The sequence below is a fragment of the Lepidochelys kempii genome, chromosome 1 (genome assembly GCF_965140265.1).
Source record: "Lepidochelys kempii isolate rLepKem1 chromosome 1, rLepKem1.hap2, whole genome shotgun sequence".
In the NCBI taxonomy this organism is placed as follows: Eukaryota; Metazoa; Chordata; order Testudines; family Cheloniidae; genus Lepidochelys; species Lepidochelys kempii.
Genome location: NC_133256.1, coordinates 121448712 through 121471471, shown reverse-complemented (window position 1 = coordinate 121471471; position 22760 = coordinate 121448712). Strand labels below are relative to the sequence as shown.

The 22760-nt window shown below is 38.5% G+C and overlaps 1 protein-coding gene across 1 annotated transcript in view; it reads left to right on the top strand.

The window, feature by feature from the left end:
* The window catches only part of OCA2 (OCA2 melanosomal transmembrane protein), a 283538-nt gene that overhangs the window by 197814 nt on the left and 62964 nt on the right, over window positions 1–22760 (top strand). Inside the window, exon 21 of the mRNA XM_073327707.1 lies at window positions 3839–3932. Coding sequence (XP_073183808.1) covers window positions 3839–3932 — 94 coding nt within the window. The remainder of the gene's footprint in view (window positions 1–3838; window positions 3933–22760) is intronic.

Sequence of the window (22760 nt, the reverse complement as noted above, 5' to 3'; positions counted from 1 at the left end):
TAGATTGAAGAGCCCATTATCAAATATTTGTTCCCTATGTAGGGACTTTTAGATTGTAATCAAGTCACTCCTTAACCTTCCCTTTGTTAAGCTAAATAGATTGAGCACTTTGAGTCTGTCACTATAAGGCATGTTTTCTAATTCTTTATTAATTCCTGTGGCTCTTCTTTTAACCCTCTCTAATTTATCAGCATCCTTCTTGAATTGTGGGCACCAGAACTGGAGCACTGTATTCCAGCAATGGTTGCACTAGTGCCAAATTCAGAGAGTAAAATGACCTTTCTACTTCTATTTGAGATTCCCCTGTTTATGCATCTCAGGATACATTCACTCTTTTGACCACAGCATCACCCTGGGAGCTCATGTTCAGCTGATTATCCAACATGTCCCCCAAATCTTCTTCAGAGTCACTGCTTTACAGTCTTCCTTTAGTTTTTGGGGACATCATCCCAGGCTTCTTTTATGGCACAGAGCTGAGAGGAATATGAAGACATACTGCATCTTGTAGAATGATTCATACTTCTTGGATCTGAATTTATTTCCTGAGGCTGATTCCCACTTGTTGGTGTTTCCTACAGGTTTTTTTTTGTTTATTTACACCAATGTAACAACCCCAATGTGTGTTTCATACATTTATAAAATTGACTCCACATAAATTAATACCAATGTAATCATATGTGTTATAAAAGCAGTGAAGAAAATGTTTATCTTCAGATTTTTATATTTGCTTTATTTTTATGTACATGACACATCCCAGGCACTAACCATAACATATAATACAGTATAAATAAATACACTGTTAACTGACACTATTTTAATTAAATGTGTCATTTATATAAAGCTGTTAGATGCCTGGATTCTTCTGTGCACATCAGTTTATATATCTATAGAATGAAGGTTAGTGAGGGGATTGCCTTAATATAACATGTGTTTGAGGGCACTCCTCTTACTTTCAGGTGCAATAATTATTTTCCACAGACATACCATCTGTCTCAGTATCTGCAGGCAGGCACTTAGCCCTGTAGCGAGAGGGCAAAGAGAAGTTGGCTTTGCTCTGCTGAACCCCATCCTTCACTTTCCCTAAATCATGCCAACAGCACATTAAACTTTCCAGCAAAGCTAGCAAGCTCACTAGAAATTAGTGAAGGAGAGATTTCTCCTCAATAAAAACAAGGAAAGGGGTGAAAGAAAGAAACATTAATCTCCTGATATAAAGTTGTTGCTCTCATATAACTACTGTTGTCTGTACTGTTTGTAGTCCCTCTCGAGGGTAGGAGAAATGAGCATAAGCTTTGGCATATGGTTGACACACAAATAGACACTGGCTTTTGCCTCTGTTGAAGGGCGCTATGTTGCACTAAAAAAATTTCAAAACATTATTGAATTCCAAAGAACATGAAATAAATATGGGAAAGGTAACAGTATTGTGTTTGTTTTAGCTAAATGCATCCTGTTTTGTAATAACCAAACTAGACTTGCTGCAGACCCTTGTAAATATATACAGTTTGGTTCAAAGACAGTTTTATAAGGAATCCTCATCTGAAAAATATATATATTGAAGCCTAGAATGCCACATTTCCTTCCAACCATTTAATATTTTATGTCTCTATTTGCAGCACTGGGTTAATTGAATCTGTAAATGAGATTGAGGTTTTAAGCATTCAGAGTGCGTTCAAAACTGATCCATAGCACATACAATTGTATAGATTAACATGCAAAGGACATTAAATGTTATTTAATGGGAAAAATGGAGAACTACTACTCTTAAATTCAAGTTCATACACTGACTTCTCCTGTGTAAAATATCATTGTTAAAAGAGGAGACATCCAATGATGAAAGGCCTGATCCAAAAGGCCTGGTCCAAAAGCCAATGAAGAAAATGTAAAGAGTCTCGTTGACTTCAGTGGTCTTTGAATCAGGCCCTACGGGCCAAGGCAACAGCAGATGCGCCAGCACTCTTGTCACTGCAGCTTTAATTAATGACTCCAGACCAGAGCCAATTATCAGAGCTGTGCCTAATGGATGTGCTGAGGAGAACTAGGAGGCTACTTAGACCATTAGGCAGATGATATAAAAGGAAGGAAGAGGATGGGAGGGAGGTACTTTTCCCTCCTTGTCTCAGGAGCTGAGGGCTCCCTAGGCCTATAGATATAAGGCCATATAATGTATGAGGGTGGTGGAAAACAATATTGTAAATACACGTGGTGTTTTACTAGAAAAAGGTCTCTGAGCTGTTTGTGGATTTGAGAAGAGGCATGAGAGAGTGAGACCCTGCCACACCCTCCAAGAGTTACTGTTGAAGTGCAAGATGTTTGGTTCCTACATACACTACTCAGTGTCATTAGAATGAGGAAACACTTGGATGGAACTGAAACAATGTGGTTGTGTTTTATCCAACTTTGATTTGGGGGCATTAAGAATTAGTCTTTTCATGAGACTCTGTACTCTGTGTTTGTCAGCCGGGGTAGTTCACGATGTCTGCACAAAACCTGGGGCATTCCTTGGCTCAGTGAAATATTTTGAACTGGAATTCTGGAACTTAAACTGACTATTTCTCTTTCAACTCCAATCCAGTTATTGAAAGTTCAAGTTCAAGATGCAGCATTGCTTGTGGAGAGTTGCTGCTGTTATCAAAGGATATGTGTTAACTACATTAAAATCCTAAACCCAGGAGAAATACTTTTCAGATATGTGGAAGGTTATAGTATGTCAGACCCAAAATTTGACTTATAACAGTTATTGTTTGGTGATGATTATATGTTGAATTCCAAGTTCCTTTAAAAGAAAAAAATATATGTGAGACAGCACTCCATCGCTGAGACAAAAATATCTATTGATAATGCATGACTTTTCAATATTTTCTTCTCTTGCTGCAAAAGCAGCCATCTGAGGGAATTAAGGGTAAACAATCCAATCCTGCTGTCTCTTTTGTTCTCAGAAGGATGTCAGTATTGATGTTTTTGACAGAGACTAAGTAGACTCTTAAGAAGAAGAATAAGTCACAGCATTTCTAACTGAAGGAAAAATCAATTTGTCAAATAAGTAGATAACAATAAAATTGGTGGGGTAAAATATACATTCGAATTTCTAACATTTCTAAATATAGTTTATACAAGATTTTAAAATGTGGATGCCCCCTTTTAATTTAAGAAAATTACAAGATTTTTGTTCTTATTTTACATCATTGTGATGTATGTTTGTCTCTAGAAAAGATACAAAGGATCAAGTACTTTCCTGGTGTGACTCCTTGTTTCTAGTAGATTTCAGTGGCCTCAATCAGCAGTGGCAATGGGTCATTAGGAACAAATGGGGCTAAAGCCCATCAATAATGCCTCAACTGTCACACTATAAATATAGGACCAGATTCTCTAGTGGGAGTGTCATAAAGAGTCTGTGATCTGGCCATGAATGCCTAACAGAAAACTATTTTCTGGGTGTTACTGTGCTGGATCTGCATCTGTTCCTCTGCCTCCCCTCCACAGGGGACACTTAAAGGGTCCTTAGCAGGTCAGCTGTCCTCCAGGTCTCAGATCATGGCCAGGAAATTTCTATACTGCTCGGCCCTAATTCAGTCAAGCACTGCTAGGGTCTTATGTCTGAATTGTGGCATTGGCTCAGATGGTGAAGACGGCTCTAGCAGGGAAGGCCTTCCTACTGGGAAGTCCCCGAAAGGCAAGAGGAGAATTCTATGCTTGTAAACACATCAGTGTTATATCTTAGCTCTTGCTGGCATTTTCAATCATTTAATTAAATGGATTTTGTTGATCCTCAGTTCATGGTTAGTATTACCAGTATATATATGCATGTGTTTTTTGTTTATATTTTTTTCAATAACAGATTCCTGTGCTTCTCAACCTGAGTCAAGATCCTGATGTTAACCTGCCTGTGAAACCACTAATCTTTTCATTGGCCATGGGTGCTTGTCTTGGAGGTAAGGGAATGTAATCATTTCAGCATTACTGTATGTATAAACATTCCACAGAATAGCTCAAGTGTAATAAGGATCTATGATTTTATTATAGAAAGCACACTCAGTTCATATTGACTTTGGAGGGCAATGGATCGGGCCCTTAATGAGTGTCTGCAGCATACCCTATAATAGAGTTTATTTCTGATCTGAGTTTGAAGGCCAGATATGCATAACGTAGTCTAAATGCACAGAGAAGCAGTCCAGATGGTGCTTAAAGGGTTCAGATCCTTTGTGAGGAAAAAGAAAAGGATAAATTTAGCATTCAGATTCATAGATGCCATAGTGGCTTATTTAAAAGGACATGCAGTTAATGTATAATATCTGTGATCTAAATATCTGATCCAAAGGCCATTGAAGACATTGGGAGATTTTCCATTGACGTCAGTGGGCTTTGGCTCAAGCTCAGAAGACTACATACAGATCTATTCACTGCCATATTTAGCACTCCTTACTCAGACAAAACACCCATTGATGTCAAGTTGAATTGAAGTCAGTGGGAGTTGTGCTTTAGTAAGGAGAGCTGAATAGAACCTGGTGGTATTTAGCTAAAAATAAAATACCAGTTTGGTGCTAACTTGGGTTCCTTGTGTTGCTGCTGTAATTAATCTGCCTCAACATAAAACAATGTGATAAATTAGGTGGATTTATTTCTCTGCCAAACTTTATTATTAAAGGAATCCCACAAGGATCTGTTGCAGGCCCAGTCGGCATTCTAATTTATAAAGCTGTATAGGATAGCCATCTGGTAGCACTTTAATTCACCTTTATGCTGGTTATTCTTTTTTATATTCAACAAATGCTTCACTGTCATTGGTTATGAATGAGTTACCATTCTTACCAGGATCTTACCAAAGTACTGACTAGTCTGTTTTTAAGTGCAATTAAAATAGCATGTGATTTTAGTAGAATAATAAATCTAATGTTGATTTTGATTGCTGACAGTACCTGAGAATTTAATATTTAATTAATTATTTAATTAAATGTAAGAATTTAATTTAATTAATAGTACTGTTCTATATTTCATCTTATAAACATTTAGATACTTGTTTAGATGCTGCTAAAACTCATGTTGATTTTCCACAACAAAAATTAAACCCAAATTGAGCTTCCTGAGCTATACAGGCCTCTCTCATTTATTCAGATAAGTGATTGCTAGTTCAAATGACCTTAATACCCAGCAAGGATTATAATGATGTAATTGACAGATTGAATTTTAAGGGTGCATTGCAGAGGTTGGATACTATACCAATCATTTGTTATTGGGACATCTTTTCATAGTCATCATTGTGACTTAGTCAGCTGAGCTATCCCTCTTCATCACAGGGGTATGAAGCATCAGCATTTGTTAAAGTAAGGGCTTAGCTAGACAAAAAGTTAGTTTGCAGCAAACAGGGAGGAAAATTTACAGTGCACTAGCCTGCCGTGCACTAACCATGTGTGTGGACCGTTCCACCATGCACTAAAAGTTCCCTAGTACATTTTAGTCTATTCTCATTTCAAACAGCAACTGGTCAGTGTGCACTAGGGAACTTTTAGTGCATGGTAGCAGGGTCCACATGGACAATTAGCATGCGTCACGCTCGTGTGCTGTAGGTTTACTCCCCAGCTTGCTGTGCATCAACTGATTGTCTAGACAAACCTAAGTGTCAGAGTATCCTTTTATTTCCAGAATTTACTCATGCTTGCCTCTGTGCATCTCTAAGATACTACTATGGTTTCATTAAAGTGGTTGGCTGAGATTTTCAAAAGTGGGAGTTAGGTGGGCAAACCCCATTGGAATTAAACAGGACTCAGGTACCTAACCCCTTTGGGCTTTTTAGTAGAACTCAGCTGCCATTTCTAAAGTTTCACTTACCTTCTTGCCCATATTTGTTGTTGTATCATCATGTGCTGTTAAAGAGAGAAAATAATCATGTATGTGTGAAGTATGCAAAATTGGTAAAGGTGTAAACAGTGCTTTGGGATTTATTTAAATGAAAGGCACTATGTGAATACAAGAAGTGCTCTGATACTAAGTACTTAGATGAATAGGTTGATAGAGCATTATCATTAGTAGTTAGTAAACTCAGAAATGAACTCTCTGTACAGCCCTTTGCCATTATTTGAAAATAAAGTTGAAGGCTGAATGAAACATGTCAGTCAGTGGATGGATGGCCTGCAGGTGCTCACATTTCAAAACAATCGGCTATATCTTGGAAGCCAGTGAAGGGGAACTTGGTGAGAGAGCCGTGACTGGAACTTAAGAATGAAAAATGCTCAGAATACACTTGTTTAAAGTGCTCTAGCAGCTAAAAAAGACTAGACCAATCTTCTCGTATGAAAGAACCAGTGATGACCTTTTTGAAATTCATTACAAAGGAAGAATTTATGTGTGTTGAAATGGTGTAAAGAAATCCCATGAGGGCAAGTAATCCTATTGTATTGTAACTATACAATACAATTATAATGTGATTCTCTGCTGCATTGGGCAGAGACTGGATCCTACCAGCCACTCATGCAATCAAGGAAATTAAGTACACAAGCCATTACATAGGGAAATTTGACTAACCAGTGCAATTTGACTCACCAAACATGGATTTACAGGTTGTTTTTTAGCAGTACACAGCAGCAAGACTCTGTTGATATATTATTAGCAGGGCTTAGGGTAAATGCTGTTGCACACACTGAAGGCTAGTGTAGGAGGGTCAGTTCACCACTTGGCCCTTTCCCTGGCACTGGATAATGCCCTTGAACATTAGTACTAAAGAATTTAAATTGCATGCTGCTGCTTCTTTTCTGCCCCTGGCTGCTCCTCATGTGGTTGTGGGTACTCTTGGGGGAAGGTAGGGATGAGGAAAGACTCATACTACTCTCCCAGCTCTGCAATGGAAGTGGGGTTTTGGAGTACAATCCAGACCAGTGAGAGGTTGTGTCACTCCTTGTCCTTGAGTGCCTTAAAACGCTCTGCTACTGTAGTTCTCTGTATGGATGCTCCCAGCCAGCATACAAGAATTTATGGATTGTCTATGGTTAGGCAACCCTGGTTCAGCAACTCTGATTCCAGCAGCCTGCTAGTAACACTACAACCACACTCTGGTCTTCACCAGCTGTGGTTCCTACTAGCCAAGTGACCCCAATACACCCCCAATCCTGAATTTCCCCAAAACCATCTGCCCTGGAATGCCCAGCCATATTCTGAAACATTCAGAGGAGTCATAAGGTCCATTGGTCCTTTAAAAGGACAAAAGCACAACAACTTGTTGCCTTAATTGGACAACAACACTTATATTCAAACACAGCACTGGCTTAGTATAGATTAAAAGTAAAACAAATTTATCAACAAACTTATCAAGGTTTTAAGTGAGTTCAAGTGCAAGGGAAAAATGGTTACAAGCAAATAAATGTGAAGTATGCTTTCTAGTGATTAAGATTTAACAAGCTACAGCCTTGGTTCAAAGTTGATTTCTTATCAGTCTTTTTCCTTTCCAGCCATCGCTGACATTCTCTCAGTCAGGAACTTCCACAGAAGTACAAGATGTTAGTTTCTCCTATCTTCCTAAGTGAAAGATATTTGCCTAAGTATGTTTCCCACCTATATTCAGTTCCCAGAAACTTTAACCCCCTTGGTTGAAGGGCCCATCTTTCTCAGCTTTCAAGAGCTCTAGCACCTTGTGTCTGTCCAGTGATGGATTTCAGGGTGGTGTCTTCTTTCTCCTTATATCTTCCCAAACTCAGTTTTTTTCCTCAGACTCAAGATGACCTCAAGTTTTTCTTCCATTCCCGTGGACTTCCCACCTCCCTGCCGATTTGTATATAAATGGGAATTCCATTGTTTTGATCACATCTTGCTTAATTTAATTGGAGACACGTGGCTAACTGCCTTCCCTCCTCTCTGTGAGAAAACCTTTTTCTCCCTTTGATTGGTCACAGATTTTAAAGCAAAATATCAATGAGTATCTATAAGTGCTCATATAGTGTTAATACATACATTTCACAATGACATTAATCACTACTGTGTCATTAGGTTTCATAAAAGACCTTACTTCATACACTTTTATAATACAGTTATACAGTAGGTAATCAATTGATTCAATTACTTATCATTTGAGGCTCAGGCACCCTGTCTTTATAGTCCAGTATGCCATTGAAATGTGTTCTCAAATAAAGTTTTTTCCTCCTTCTGGGAAGAGATGCCATGAAATCTGATGAAGACTTCATGCTGGTCCCTTATCTGCTGGTGATACTCGAGTCGTTACCGCCTCCTTTTGTTAGCTTGATGGTTTTGTTTACCTTTTATATAAATGTACCTTCACTCTCTCTGCCTGACAAGCAGGCCGGTCAAGCAAACTAATCCAAATGCTTTGTCTAGGTCAGACTGGGCTTATTCATGGCTTTTCAAACACATTTTAAGAAGCATAATTTCAGTGAGTTATTAGTTTTCCAATGATATTTTGCACGACCCCTTTTAGATACAGATTATGACAACAGTGAACTAGAGTCCCCTGGATTGGTCAGGACAGCTGGAACTCACTGCAATATGCCAGGGAGCTCTTGGCCATCTGACATTGGGATGCTCATAGGGTCACATGTGGGGAGAGATTAAAATGGCATATACTGAGAGGATTTCTTCAGTTCTGCTTGCTGTTCCCCCCCTCCTTTTTTTTTTTTGAAAAGCAGGTAGGGGTGGAGCTGGAACAACTAACTTTCCTCTAAGTCCACAGGCAGTGGTGGACATGACTGGCTCAATGCCTCATGCAGCACAGGAGAGGCAGCAACAGCTCTTCCCAGGTACACTGGAGAGGATAGGCTCTCAGAAACCAGTCACAGCTCCCTAATTCTCAAGGATGTCCCTGAGTATTTGCCAGCTTTATGCCAACAGATATTCCCTTTACACAGGGTGAATTCTTCAGGGGAACTCTCTGACCCGTGTAAGTTAAGCTTCTAAAGTCAAAAGTGAACATGGTAGACTGGAGATTTTAAGGTTGCTGGACTTATGATTTCTTCTATCTGTGTATTGAATGATCCTGTTCACTCACACATACCTGCACAGTAACGGTCAGCCTAATTAAGCATTGGGAATGTATTGCTTATAGTCTTTTCAATGCTTATTTTTTACAGCTTTAATATCTGGCAATATTGATTACTTTTTAATAATTGATGGAGCCTGATAGAACCTGTAAAACTGCAATACACCAGAAAGTATCAGCAAACAAAAAACTTGGTGGCTTGTTTCCTGAGGTATCTTGAAGACCATTACCCATTCCATAATTCTCCTGAAGGAGATTATAATGAAAATCTGAAAGCTAATGTTTGGAGGCACAATGTGGTGGCACAATGGTCTATTGTCTCCTTGATTTGCACATGGAACTCCAATGATGTGACTGGAGTACTAGCCCAAATCCCAGGGGAGTAAATCCAGGGAAGATTGCTAAACCCTCTCTCTGGTTGCTTGCACCACTTTGGAATATGGGATTGGAGGGGGTGGGGTTGCAGGCAATTGTCTGCTACTGGGCACATTTCCAGCTTCGGTTACACTGGCAGTAGTTAGCAAAACCCATGGGTGAATCAAATCCATCATCTTATAGGACCTCTGTTCTAGATTATAGCTATTTAAAGAAGCAATTGACTACATAAATGGGCAGTCAGGTATAGTGTCCTAGTGACGCAGCACTACAGCTTCACTATCACTTGGCTTGTCTCTTTGCTTTACTCCCTTTATGTTGTTGAAGGTGATGTGTGCTCTGCACAATGGAGATTTATAATTTATTATACCCTTTGGTGCTATCAGATAAAATGTTAAACTATCTACAAGCCTGCAAGACTTAATGAAGGTAGAAACCTGGTTAATATTGCCAGACAGAAGTACGTCTTTGTGAGAGATAATATGAGAGAAACGTTATAGTCTCTAATAATTAGGCTTTAAAATATATTTCAGAATCAGTGCTAAATTGGTACTAGGAAAACAGCATAGATATAGCTAAATACAATTCTTTTATAGTAATAACAGCTCACATTTATTTAGCACCTTTCATCTTGAAGGATACCAAAGCTCTATATAATTTTAAAAACCTGAGAATATTCAGGGTGAAAATATAGTAGCTGTTGAAGAGTACACAGTATCACTTCACAACATTTAAGATAGAAAATGGGGGTTTAGTCTTATGTCTCATCTAGAAGACAGCTATATTTTAGATAAGTTTCCTGCCTGTGAAGGTACGTCTGTTCATAATCCAAATAAAAGGGTAGAATCAAATGGATTGAGACTGATTGGGATCTTTTAAAAGGAAAAGGACAGTGTGTTGCATCTTGACCTTTACAAATAGCTGAAATAAATAGACTTAGGGACTGTTCCCTATTTTTCAAGACAATAATAAATGTGTTTCTAACAATACTGTGCCTTAGAATGCTACAAATCTAAAAGCAGAAATAATGTACCGTCATCCTGTCTTATGTTGGCACCTTCCCATTTCCATTCTTGAGTATTCTTAAGCTATGGTTGCTGTCAAGTACACAACAACACTGTTTACTTGTCCTCCTTTAAGAAGCTCTCATTTCAGATTTAAATTTTACATCCTCAGTCTCTCTCTTTGTCATTCTAGCAGGAACAGTGTCATATCCAGAGTGAGCACCAATAAAATTGCTATCTTCTGTGGTCAGTTCTTCATATTCACCATCAGTGTTTTCCAAAATGTCCTGTTGTTGATTTTTCTTATGAGCCCCAAGCATCTGTATATTTCTCTCCTCTCTTAAACTCTAGATTAATGTTGCTGCACCTGGTAAGTCCTTAAGAGATATTCACCCTTCATGACATCCAAACTCTGGGTCATATCACTTCATCTATTTTCAGTAGGAAGTCCTGTTTAGACAATGGTGGTGCAATAATGCCCTAAGTTTGAGAGAGAGGCTTATTACAGGGACCTGACAGCCAAAAAAAGGTGCTGTACTCTTTAAGATTGCTAAAGAGGAACCTCTCTGGAAAATGTAAAGCAGAAGATTTAGAATGTTAGATTATTCCAGCCAAAATTCAAAACAGTGTTTGTCATCTGTAAACAGGTAGCATCTCAGGCCTGGTTAGTCTTCAGACTTTGAGCTAGCCTAGAGACAAAAGTCAGGATGCTTCAAGTCCTTTTCCTCAGTTTGTCAAGGGTTTTTTGACATACAGGTCTGACAGCAGCTGTCTCTAGTATACTTTAATATGCAGCTCCAAGGAGGAGGAAATAATTGATCTCCAAGGATAATGCTACAGAGTCTCTAGCAAATCCACGGAATTGACCAACTTCATCGTTTAGATCACTTCTGAGCCTTATGTCATCATAGGGATGCCAGGTTAGTCAATTAAACGTGAATTAAAGCTAATGGGTTTTCCTGGTTTGATTTGACAGAAATCTCTCTCTCGTTGCTATAGCAATCTCTTTGGAACCTATGCTTTCAGCAAACACTTTGCTCCTTATACTGAATGTTTGGAAAATCAGATGCACATGTTGCCTCTCTCTGAGGAAAAACTAGGCAGTATGTGACTGTCAGTGAACAAAGTCACGAGGCATGACTGCATTTGGCAAGTGGATTTGTCCCAAATTACCTGGCATGACGACAACTGCACTAATCAACAAATGGAGTGGATACGAAATATTACAATTATATTTATAAAGTATTTCCCATCCAAAACTAAGGAGCTGTGGTTGTTGTACAGTAATTCAGAATACATTGTTGACCCATATGGAAGAAAAATCAGAGAAATGTAATGAAACAAACCCACTTGTAAAAGCTACAAAGAAAATAGATGGGAAGAAGAAAACAGCTGCAGCACTGCTAGGTCGATCTGATTTGAAAACATAGACCAGGCCTAAGTAACAGACCAACGTTGGTGATCACTAGGACCAGCTTTGTAAAAAAGTGAGCAGCTGTTGTTTATAAGCAGGGAGGGAAGAACTGAGATGGATGTCAAGGAGGGAGCAATTCCAAATGGTTGAGCAAATGCAGCAAAGGTGTGATCACCAGCTGACCCACAAGAAGGTGGTGGAATGTCTAAAAAGTGGGTGACGCCAGAATCTGAAAGCCCATCAGGATGAATCTCCTGAAATAGATCTTGATAATAGTTAGGAGCAAGTTAAAAGCTTAAAAACAAACCCCAGGTGGGCCAACGTAAAATCAATCTGCCATTGTACTGGAAGCCACTATGAGGAATACAGAGTGGATAGAATATAATCACTGGTGCTCAGAACAATGAACAAATGGCATTCTGAATGAGCTGCTACTGACTGACAAGCGCTGTTGAAAGCCCTGTTAGGGAGGAGCTTAACCTTGTGATTATCAGCCCTGTGGTTTTTGTTGCTGATATAAGGTTGTCACAAGATAAATAAGGGGGATAGTCAGAGCAAATTGTGCAACTGAAAAAATGTGTGAATAATATATTTAATTGTGATTGTTATAGATTGGGTTAAAACCTCTTATACTGATGAGGTTTTTTAAATTTTATTGTTCAGAAGTTTTAACATATCCATGCAGACATATTCAAATACAATGACAAATAAAACACAGAAGTACAGATTTAACAATAACACAATATGAAATATTCATAGATAAATAAGATAAATTTTTATTCCCTAACTCCACCTCCTCAAACAAACAATCCCATCCCCCTCAACCCAACATCAGAAGTCCAGATTCAGTTGTAATGCTCTCATGAAAGACCAAGTGTCTTCGTAGTTGGATCTTGTGTCTCTACAGATTAATGTCAGTTTTCCCATGAGGCTGTTGTTGGTTAGGTCAGTTAGCCAACCAAAGAATGCATGGTGAATAGCAGATTTCCATTTTTGTAAAATGATTATTTTGGCTACTATAAGTGCTGCAGCAATCCATTTCCTGGCATTACTCAGGCAGGGTAGATCTTCTAGAATGTATAAAACACAGAGGCTTGATGTAAGGGAAATACCTACCACACTAAGGAAGAGCACAATACACTTCCTTCCAAAAAGTGGGTATACTTTGACATTCAAAGACTACATGAGGGAGGTTTGCATTGGTGCTATCACATCTCCAATGTTTACTATGTGGGGCAAGTTCAGTTTTATGCAATCACTCAGGAGTCCAATAATATCTATTTAGAATTTTGTTCTGAAAGAAATGCAAAAACAGAGAACTGGATGTTTTGCATATATTGTGCCAGATATTATTCCATCTATGAGAGGAAATGGAAAGGTTTAGCTTCTTCTCCCATTTTTTTATGGTATAGTTAGTAGGATAAATCAAGGAGTTCAGCCATTTGTTTGTTACCCACAAAATGTTTTTGGCGAATATTCTTTTTCAGGTGCACTTCAAGTGGAATGATATTTGTGGCCTGCCAACAATTCCCCAGGTACTTTATAATTTTGAGCTGAAGCTGATTGTTGAAAGGACCTTGATTTATTAATAGTTGGTGTTTGCCACACAGATACGTAATGGGAGGCTAAAGTAGTACATTCAATAATATCTTTTATGGTTAATATGTCATTGGTTAGCCAAGTGGATTTGAGTTTTGAGCTATTAGCAAATTTAATTTGGGTATTATTTCAGATTGGCATGGAAGGAGGGTTGGATTTTGTGAGGAACGCTCCAGGAGATAAATATTCTATTTTTCCTTAAAGGTGCAGGCAACCATTTTAAAAATGGATGTGCAGAGAGAAAGCCAAAGGGGTTAACTAATTTTTCTTCTTTCTCAAGCCACAATGGGGCTTGGGAAGAGTTGATGGGATAGAATCATCTTATTAAAAATCTTAATTGAAAAGTCAGGTGATATAAATACAAATTAGGAAATCCCCCCCACATTTAGCCATAATTTCTTAAGTATCTTGTGGATATCCAGGATGTCTTCAAATTCCATAAGAATTGTTGTACAACTCTATTTATGCTTGTGAAAGTTGAAGCAGGAAATTTAAGTTTAATTCAGCTAAACATATATATCAATCTTGGTCCTACATTCATTTTAATAGCTTCTACCTTTCCCAATAAAGATATTGATAGTGAACACCATTTCTCTGTCTTTTCTCATTTCTGTGAGTATGACATCCATGTTTGCAGATACTATCTTTGATGAATCAGAACATATCCTGAGGCATAAGTAGGTTATCTCTATGTATGAACGAAAGGAGAATGATTGATAGTATTTGATATGGATTTGGTCATGAGAAATATCCATCACTTGAGACTTGTTCCAGTTTATCTGAAATCATGATATCTCACTGAAGTAGTTTATTGCAGATAGTAGTGATGGAATTGAAGAGAAGGGATTTTTGAGTGAGCAGAATGTCGTCTGCATCTAGACTAAGCGTTACTCTTTATCCCAGATGGTAATTCCTTTAGTGGAAGGTGTCTGTCTGATATACGCTGCTAGCGGTTCCATAGCTATATTAAATAGTAGAGGCGATAGATGACATCCCTGATGTGTTCCTCATTTTAATTGAAAAAGGAAGGAGATTGCATCATTTGTGAGAACAGATACAATGCGTGATTTGTAAATAATATCAATCCAGATCAGAAATTTAGGTCCAAATCCAAATTTTCTCAGGATCACTTGTAGGCATGGCAATTTCACGTGATCAAAGACCTTTCCAATATCTAACAATAAGATAGCAGCTGGAGCATCAGTTGTTTGTGCCTGCTGGATTAACTGGAATATCTTCCGATTATTGTCTGCTGCTAATCTGCTATGACTAAAACCCACCTGGTCTGCATGAATGATTGATGGAGCAGTGAAATAAGAATCTTTTTCAGAATTTTATAATCTGTGTTCAACAGAGAGATGGGGCAGTAATCAGAATGACAAGTGTCCTATTTTTTTTAATTAGGGTAATCATCATTGTTCTCATGTCCCGTGATAAATATTTCATTAAAGGCTTCTGACAGTATCAGTACTAATTGATTAAGGTCTTATAAAATTCTGCTGGAAAGCCGTTGCACCAGGCACTTTTCCCAAGTTGAGCGAACCAATTGCCTGCATATCTTCTAGTAGAGAGATATCTTCCTTCTTATAATCAGTTTGATGTAGTGAGAATGTATTGGTCATATAGTTTGCAGCTGAACTCACCATGATGTTTAAAGGTTATCATTAAAGTTCTTTAAATTATCTGTTAATTTTATCATGTTCTGAACAGAAAGATCATTGTCCTGCAGCAAAGAGGATATAGAGTCATTGGCTGAAGTCATTGTATTTTTCCACTCTAGGAGTTTGCCTGCCTTATCCCCCCGCCATTCGTAATGTATTTGTTTAACTCTAGTAAGCATGAATTTGTTCCAGGTTGACATATATTCATTGTATTTGTATTTTGGGGTAGTGAGAGAGTGCAGGAGCTCATTATTTTGGGGGTTTACTTTAGGGTGTTTTTTTGTCCCCCCCTCCCCAAATTTAGCAAGCTTCTCTGCCAAGAATTAAGTAATATGTTCCTTTCTTCTTTTCAGATGTGAATTTTATGCATTCTCCCCTTAAGGTTGCCTTCAGTGTTTCCCATAACGTTATAGTAGAGGAGACAGCATTTGTATTTTCCTTCAACAAGTTGATGGTTGACATTTCAATCATTTTTTGAAGAAATTTAGAGTCTCTAAGTAAATGTGTGTTTAACTTCCGACTTGCGAATCTTGTAGCACTATGGCCAGAATCTATGTGAAGAGAAATTAGAGCAGTGATGGGCAACCTGTGGCCCGCGGGCCACACATGGCCTGTCAGGGTAATCCTCTGGCAGGCTGCCAGACGTTTGGTTTACATTTGCATGGCCACCCGCAGCTCCCAGTGGCATCCCTGTTGCCCATGCCATTTCCTACAGCTCCCATTGGCTGGGAATGGTGAACCACAGCCATTGGGAGCTGCGGGTGACTGTGTAAATGTAAACAAACTGGCGGCCCGCCAGCAGATTACCCTGATGGGCTGCGTGCGGCCCGTGGGCTGCAGGTTGCCCACCACTGAATTAGAGCATGATCACAGATGATTATACTACCAATTTACACCTCCAGACATGCAGGAGCTATCACCTTAGATTTCTTTATATCTAATCTGGAATAGGATAAATGAGGTGGAGAAATATGCATAGTCATGCTTCATAGGATGCTTCAGTCTCCAAGTATCCAGTAGTCTAATATTCTTTGGTAGGGATAATGGATGGTGTGCCAACAAGTCCTGAGATTTTCACCTAGAGCACTGTGCTTTGTCTATGATATCATCCATGACAGCATTCCAATTTCATCCTAATAACACTGGGACATCAGCTCTGCTGGACATAAAATCAGATATTTCTGCAAGAAAGGCTGCATTTCCATCATTAGGATTCTATACACTCTCCAGAATTAATCTCTTAGTATTGAAAATGCCTTCAATTATTATGAATCTGCTCTCCAGCTTTTACCATGACTGAGTAAATTGAAAAATTAGGCTCTTGTGGATTAGCATTACTACTCCCCTGCTTCTGGATTTGAAAGAGGAGTGATATTCATGTCCTACCCATAGTCTTTTAATTCTGTGTACATCTTCATTCCTTTAATGGATCTCCTGAAGGAAAGCTGTATGACATCAATTTGATTTTAAGTGCCTGAAACTTTTGATTCTTTTGGAGGATTCATTAAGTACCCCTACTTTCCAGGAACAAAACTTAATAGAGTTCATGAAAAATCAGTGATTGTTCAGCTGCTCATTGGTGCCCAGTAAATTGAAAGCCTTTGAGTGTCTTTCTATTAAGAACAAACAAACAAAAATCATACACCACCCACCTTACCTTTAACACCCCAGACTTCTAATACAATCATGTTCAGATCCCAGATGGCGTAAGCCTACACCGACCCTTGCACCCCCCCAATATAAATTAATTAGGAATCTCCCAGAAATATATCTATATTTACCAAAATACGTGCATGTGCCAAGTATATAAATGAATGAAACCTATTGCTTCAGAGATATGAATGCATAAGTAGTAGTATATAGTATATAAATGTTAATATGCATATGGTATATAAATAGTTACCTCAACAGATTAATGGAGAAAGGTAAACATGAAGTGACAAATGATAATGTGTGCAAACAAATATGAATATATTATTATCATATACATATTATAAATACATAAACATTAAATATGGATAGAAATGTAAAAATTACAACTGTCCATACAAAGTGATACAGATAGTCACAAATAATACTCAAATAAATAATTGTGAATATATTAGCTTCATGTACATATTTAAATACATAAATCAACATAGATATAGTTATAAATATAAGTGCATGTAAGGAAAGGAGATAAGAGTAATATAATAATTGTGAATGTATAGATATTTTTATATTGGCTTATCAATATATTGAAAGTATTGATTCTAAAGATATACTAAATATCTTGCATGTCCGTACTAATTACACTCTAGAACACGATTAAAATATCAGATATGTCAAATATTGCTTGGCTTTCCCGATCACAGGTTCCTTTTCTTCAGGGCTATACTCTCCATTTACTTTTCCTTTTTGAGAGAATCCGACTGTTACCCTTAGAATCATAGAATATCAGGGTTGGAAGGGATCTCAGGAGGTCGTCTAGTCCAACCTCCTGCTCAAAGCAGGACCAATCCCCAACTAAATCATCCCAGACAGAGCTTTGTCAAGCCTGACCTTAAAAATCTCTAAGGGTGGAGATTCCACCACCTCCCTAGGTAACCCATTCCAGTGCTTCACCACCCTCCTAGTGAAAAAGTTTTTCCTAATATCCAACTTAAACCTCCCCCACTGCAACTTGAGACCATTACTCCTTGTTCTGTCATCTGCCATCACTGAGACCAGTCTAGATCCATCCTCTTTGGAACCTCCTTTCAGGTAGTTGAAAGCAGCTATTAAATCTCCCCTCATTCTTCTCTTCTGCAGATCTCCCTTTGTGAGATCTGGTCTCAAATCCAATACTGCTTGCCAAGCATCCAGTGGAATATTGAAGTATTTCACAGAATCTGTTATCTTCATTATGAAAATGGCAGGATATCTGATCCTCTGAGAGCTGCTTTGATGCCATTAAATGCTGCTCTCTTCTTGCTTAAATTTAGAGAGAAGTCTAAAAACAAAGAAAATGTAAAATCATTATTCATAAGCATTCCTTTTTTACCTAATAGCAGACATAACTTTGTTATTACATCTTAGCAATTGAAAGATGACAGGTCTGGGGCTATTGTACTCTCTCCTTCTGTCCCCTGCCACTCAATAAACCCTTTCAATCTCCAGGGGAAGCAAACTGGGATCCAATCTCAGTACCTCAGAGACTGTGTTCTGGAGAAAGCTAATCATTATTTTTCCTTCCAGCCCTTCAGGGATGCCTACAAACCACAAAGTATTCCTTTGTGATCTGTTTTCAAATTGGAATTAATTTGCAAACTGGATACAATTAACTTAGGCTTGAATAAAGACTGGGAGTGGATGGGTCATTACACAAAGTAAAACTGTTTCCCCATGTTTATGCCCCCCCTCCACCCTGCACTGTTCCTCAGACATTCTTGTCAACTGCTGGAAATGGCCCACCTTGATTATCACTACAAAAGGTTTTCTCCCCCCCCCCGCTATCCTGCTGGTAATAGCTCACCTTAAGTGATCACTCTCGTTACAGTGTGTATGGTAACACCCATTGTTTCATGTTCTCTATGTATATAAATCTTCCCACTGTATTTTCCACTGAATGCATCCGATGAAGTGAGCTGTAGCTCACGAAAGCTTATGCTCAAATAAATTTGTTAGTCTCTAAGGTGCCTCAAGTACTCCTTTTCTTTTTAAGATTTCTTGTGTCTCCTCAAGACTGGTTAGTCTTTGCCTTGAGAGCACCCTCCATTTTAACCTCCTTCAGTTCTATGGCTGTTTTCTGTATTTTTTTCTCAAAAAAGATCAAATGTGCTTTAATTTCTCCCACATCTTTAGAGAGTTCACGTGTATCGTAAGATAGAAGATCAAATGTGGTACTTAAAAAGTCCTTCATAGCTGCAAAGTCCTGTCTGAGAGACTATTGGGTTTCCTTGACATTACCTTTCTTTGGAGATTCAAGCTTGGGTCATTTAGGGTATGTCTACACTGCAATTAGACACCCACAGCTGGCCCATGTCAGCTGACTTAGGCTTGCAGGACTTGGGCTAAGGGGTTGTTTAATTGCAGTGTAGACATTAGGATTCGGGCTGCAGCCTAAGCCCTGGACCCTCCCACCTCCAGGGTTCTAGAGCCCAGGCTCCAGCCTGAGCCCAAACATCTACACAGCAATTATACAGCCCCTTAGCCTGAGCCCTGTGACCCTGAGTCAGCTGGCACAGGTTAGCCATGAGTTTTTAATTGTAGTGTAGACATAAAAACAAGGAGTCTGATGGCACCTTAAAGACTAACAGGTTTATTTGGGCTTAAGCTTTCATGGGTAAAAAAAACACTTCTTCAGATGCATGTACACATACCTCAGTGTTTCTATTTTTCTTAGCAGAATCCCTAATAACTCAACAAAAATGATCCCTCTCTTCTAATTAATAAATTTCTGACAGAAGGTTGTAGTTTAGGTACCCAGGAGCCCTTAACACAGTGAAAACACAGGGACAGGAGCAAGACAGAAGCAGAGAGAGAAAGTTAAGCCGAGGCAGCCTGGAAGCACAGTAATGTGGCCCCAAGATAAAACTAAGAGAAAATGCTTTTTGAATACATGGTGCTGGCTTGAACAGCAAATAAAGGAACTGTCTCCTGCAATTTTATTCCTCCTAGGTTCTAAGAAACATGACCTTGTACGTTCCTTGTAAATACACAAGATTACATTAAAGAAAATACCAGACTGTGTTGTCTCTTGTCAATTTCTACTTCCAGCTGCAGCACCTGCAAGGCCCAGAACTTTGGCTAGCTGCTTGGGTAACATTACTAAATCTTTCACATGATCGTAACTGAAGATTGAATTACTTGAAGGGAAACTGAAAAGATTTTTATAAATAAAATTCTGAGTAACCAATGACAAAATCTGTGGTATTTAATGACAATTACATTGTCATTTTAAATGCAGAAATTAATTTTTTAAATTAAAAACCCTATCAAAAACTGATCTATTAATTAAGGATGAAAGGAAAAATCAAAAACAGAAGACATTTCCCATAAATTAAATCCCACACACCAGAACCTTTGATTAGTCCACAAAGAAAAGTAAAGTAGAAAATAACATGAAAATATTCCCCCAATGGAATAATAATTTTCTGTTTTCAAAGAACAACATACAGATGAAAGTTTTTTCTTCCTAACGTCTGTAGATTTTTATATTGTCCCTTACTTTAATATCTGAGAGTCTCCAAAACATTTAACAATAGAAATAACAACAATTTCTCCTCCTTTCCCAGCTTGTAGGAGAAATAGGTTGCCTTGTTTACAGGCTGGTGTGTGAGAGAGCATGGGTGCTTGGTGCCTTTGTGTATGTGTTTTTGAAGAGTCTCGTCACTTGAGAGTGTGAATTCCACAATCTTGGTGCATCTACTATAAAAGTCACTTCTTCTGCACTCAGAAGCAGCCTATTATTAATGTCAGTGTCATGGCAACAGTGGAAGTTTGCTGTCATTGCAAACCGTGGCCACTAAGAGAGAGGGGTTCTGTCAGGTGGCTAAAATCAATCCGTGAGGAATTTCAAAATTGGAATTGCGACCTTGAACTGGACAGTGCTTGCAATTTCTAAAACTGCACACCATATTAGTTAAAGACAGTTGCAACAAAGAACTTTTAAAATACTCTTCACCAATCCCAAATACAAACACCATAGTTTTAAGATTATTCTATATAAGTATATTTCAGGTTGAGGGACAAATATTTGAAAAGTTGTTGCAATTTTTTAAAAATTGCCCTGACTGTCAACTATATAGAGAGGCAGTATCAACAGTGTGTGGATAGGATGAAGGGCAATATTCTACTTGTTCTATATCCATGAGGTTTCATATTTACTGCATTGTGCATCTTGTGTTTTTAAAAGGGTCCTATGTCATGATATAAAGAAAGGAAGAATAGTTTAATGGTTCAGCTCCGAAATCAAATTATGTTCTGAATTGCTTTAGTAAAGAATCTACATAAAATTTAACACTAATTTGATGCTATTTACACTGTGGATGAAATTAAAGTAAGTACTGCAGTACCTTTATTTGTACTAATGATTTTCTCTTTGTGGAAAGCAGTTATTTGCTATGCAAGTTTTGCAAATTAGTAATAGACTAATGATTGGAGAAGGATAGCACAGGTGGCATTTTGGATTCCTAAAACACAAGTGTAGGTTTATTTAATTGTATTTATTTACTTAATACATTTAATTGTCATGAATTTCAGCATGTCCTTTGCTTGAAGCTTGTACTGTCCATATTTCAGATTATTGTATTTAAACACATTCTTATTTCAGTGGGTCACAAATACAAGACAGAGTGAACTGATCTACAATAGAAAACTGGCAAGTACATTCAACTTGAATGTACTGGGGACTTCTAGCCAGAGCAGAAGGGGAAGTAATATCATGCTTTTAAATTCTATTGCAGCAGAAAACACTAAATCTTTCCAGATTCCTCACTCAGCTGAGCTAGCCTTTTCCTAGATCTAGCCCCTGTTTTGGAAAGTCACTGACAACTGGTGCTGTTGGTAGGAATATTTGAAAATCAGTGGAGGGAGAAAAAACAGGAAAAACTCTATTCATGTGGTGATTGACTCATGGTCACAGCAACAGTGCTATCAGGGTTCTAGCATAGTTTCACTGACCAGTATGGAAAGGCGTTGTTTTTAGAATCATTTTACTACTATGCTATTGAGACTATTCATGCATAATATGGAACATACCACAAGGGTTCAGTCGTAGAGGGGTCACAGCTGGCATGTTGATCGTGACAGCAGGAGTTACAGAAGCATTTCAAACAAGGAACCTGAACCATGGCTGATTCGAGGATCATGTTGAAAGTCCTGCTTTCTAAGTTTGGTTGTCTGATGTCCCAGCTTTTGAACAGAATAAGGAACAACAAAAAATGTGTAAAATGTTAGTGGCATACAATATTAAAGTGGAATGAGCCTTCATTTCAGGTGCATAAACGGATAAAATGCCAGGGAGTGGACCAGGGGTGGGCAAACTACGGCCCGCGGGCCACATCCAGCCCTCCAGCCAGTTTATTCTGGCCCTTGAGCTCCTGCTGGGGAGCAGGGTCTGAGGCTTGCCCTGCTTCTGTGTACCAGCCGGGGAGTGGGGTTGGAGGCCGCTCTGCACGCACATGCTGAGTTTGCCTACCCCCGGAGTAGACTATTGATATTATCCCCATTGATAGTGCTCCGTTTCTATTTCAGTACTATGTAAGTTGCCTTTTCTGAGAGATGTGTCTTTTGTTGTTGTCTCAGATTTCATATCTCGGTGTTATAGATGTTTACATGAGAGAGAGATACTGGCTGGTTTGTTCACAGCGGGAGATAGTAAAGTAATGCACAAAGGATCTGCCACAGCATGCCTTGTGTCCCTCAAGCTCAAGCTTGTAAAACAACATAACTACACCTTGTCTTTCATAGGAGAAATTTTGATTGCTGATTTCCCCCCAACAATTAAGGTTGAGTCCTGCAATACTTACTTACACAAGGTGGCCTCATGGAAATAGTGAGACTGCTGCTAAGTGCATCAGTGTTTCAGAATCAGGCCCCTAGACTGCATGTAATGTAATGCAGTCTGGGAAAGTTAGCTAAAACATTTAGTTTATCTGCATGTTTTCCTGTAGACTCCATGCACAGGTAAAAATGTAATCCACTCAGGACCTTGATGCAGAAACATGTTACCCAAAAGATGTCAGGTTAGAGGAAAATGTTTCGTTTTC